The sequence below is a fragment of the Pediculus humanus genome, genomic scaffold (assembly GCF_000006295.1).
Source record: "Pediculus humanus corporis 1103172107499 genomic scaffold, whole genome shotgun sequence".
Classification (NCBI taxonomy): domain Eukaryota; kingdom Metazoa; phylum Arthropoda; class Insecta; order Psocodea; family Pediculidae; genus Pediculus; species Pediculus humanus.
In genome coordinates this window covers 2853-5043 of record NW_002987115.1, presented here as the reverse complement: position 1 = coordinate 5043, position 2191 = coordinate 2853, and the positions used below count along the sequence as shown (strand labels likewise).

At 26.9% G+C, this 2191-nt stretch overlaps 2 protein-coding genes across 2 annotated transcripts in view; one reads left to right on the top strand and one right to left on the bottom strand.

The window, feature by feature from the left end:
- Phum_PHUM153270 (uncharacterized protein) overlaps positions 1–446 on the bottom strand; it is a gene marked incomplete at both ends in the record, with an annotated part of 473 nt that extends 27 nt beyond the window's left edge. The window contains 2 exons of the mRNA XM_002424750.1: positions 1–147; positions 252–446. The exon at positions 1–147 is cut by the window's left edge and continues 5 nt beyond it. Of these exons, the coding sequence (XP_002424795.1) occupies positions 1–147; positions 252–446 (342 nt within the window). The remainder of the gene's footprint in view (positions 148–251) is intronic.
- Positions 447–774: 328 nt separating this feature from the next.
- Phum_PHUM153260 (60S ribosomal protein L9, putative) lies at positions 775–1630 on the top strand (the record flags this gene model as incomplete). The annotated part of the gene is made up of 3 exons (XM_002424749.1): positions 775–1026; positions 1145–1358; positions 1527–1630. The coding sequence occupies 3 exons, from the start codon at positions 775–777 to the stop codon at positions 1628–1630; spliced, it is 570 nt and encodes a 189-aa protein (XP_002424794.1).
- Between the last annotated feature and the right edge of the window lie 561 nt (positions 1631–2191).

The window sequence follows — 2191 nt, the reverse complement described above, 5'->3', positions numbered from 1 at the left end:
GTATTTGAATCCAGCCATGGCAGTTTTTATTTGCTCTACCTTGACTGAATCCATAACGATATCAGTTAACCTTTCATTAGATGTGTTCCACAATTCACTAACTTCTAATTTTGTTGCCACATCAAAACCATATTCTTCTGTTTTGTTCTCGACAATGATATTATCTTCATCATCTCCCGATTCCTAAATTTTAAAAATTTCTATTTTTTTACCATAAAAAATATAATAAAGGTAAAAACTTGTCAAAATACCTGCAACTCATTATTATCTATGATATTGCCTTCTTGAGCATCTTGAGGCAGAGCGCTGTATAATCCCGTCACATTTTCATCTTCCTCACTATCCGAACTACTTCCAAAAGCATTTATAACAATTTCATTAAAATGTTCTAAGTTTTCTTGTGATTGATTTAAATGATCAGGAGATAAGTTTCCTTGCACAACCATATTTCCACTCAGTAATTGATAGTATTTAAAATATATAAAAATAAATAAATATCGTGGCAAGAGAAACCGTTAGCCGTAATACGAAATCGTGGTTCTAGTTGGCAACCATTTTAATTTTGTTGATGTGTTAACCACTCAGGTGGGTGATATTATTAAATTTTATCGATGTTAATCTTTACAATCTTAATTATATTTGTCTTAAAAAGTTATTTATAGTAATAGTACATCATAAGAATTTATAATTCGGCAATTACAATAAGTCTTCAACTTTCGGTATTTCCTTAATTAATTTATTAAGTTAGTTGGCGTACTAATTTTTACTTACAGAATGCGGCAGATTGTCTCAAACCAGACGGTTAAAATACCGAAAGATGTTACTATATCAGCCAAGTCCAGAAAAATTACTGTAAAAGGACCTAGAGGTGTTCTAACGAGGTCTTTCAAGCATTTATCTTTGGACATTTATATGGTTAACAAAAGCCTAATTAAAGTTGAAAAATGGTTTGGGACGAAGAAAGAATTAGCCTCAGTTCGTACTGTCTGCTCGCATATTGAAAATATGATTAAAGGAGTTACAAAAGTATGTTAATCAATTATATTTTTCCGTTAAATTTTCTTTTCTCTTCATGTGTCTAGCATATATTATGTCTAGTGTTATAGTAATTATATGTCATTCATATTACTCTTATTCCTTTTAGGGTTTTCAATATAAAATGAGAGCTGTTTATGCCCATTTTCCCATTAATTGTGTGACTACTGAAAATAACAGAGTTTTGGAAATAAGAAACTTTTTGGGTGAAAAGTTTATTAGAAAAGTTAAAATGTCTAAGGGTGTTACTGTTATCAATTCTCCCAAGATGAAGGATGAACTGATTATAGAAGGAAATTCTTTAGAAGATGTTTCTAGATCAGGTAAAATCTTTTTGATTTTTCATATCGAACGAATAATCATTTAATAAGTTAAACACTGATCTGTATATTTAATTTTTGATTTTAATTTTTTATTTAATTATTATGAATATGAATTGTAACGTTGAAATTTTATTTTGATTAAACGAATGTTAAATTATTTATTTTCAGCTGCTCTTATTCAACAGTCGACCACTGTCAAAAATAAGGATATCAGAAAGTTTTTAGATGGTCTTTATGTATCTGAAAAAACTACAGTGGTTCAAGAAGAATAAGTGATTGTACAAGAATTAAATAAAAATTTTTAAAAAAAAAAAAAAAAAAAGCTTATCATTGATGTTTTAATTTTTTTTTTCACACACCCTCTGCCGAAGTAATATAATGTTCAGGTGCAAAAATTTTTATTATTTAAATTTTATAATTTTTTTTGACAAATTTATTTTTTTTTACCGTCATAATTTAATTGCAGGAAAGAAATACCTAATATTTACTTAGGTATTTCTTTAAAAATGTGAAATGATTTTTAAAAAAAAAAATAACTTTCATGTTATAATAAATATTATATTATGGCCACGATTGAATTATCAAGCAATTGTTATAATTGTTATATAAATTTTTATTTAGTGATTAAAATATTATTATTATTTTAAAATTAGGAAAATCAGGTTTTTTGATTTTCAAATGTTTCATTTGTATTGGTTAATGGGTTATGCATAATCGTAAACGTTGAAGACTTCAACATCAGATGGAATTATAATAAAGCCATCTTTTAAAGCATTTTCATACATTATTTGATTGATATTAATGTCACTACTTAAATCCACACTGTTATCTCT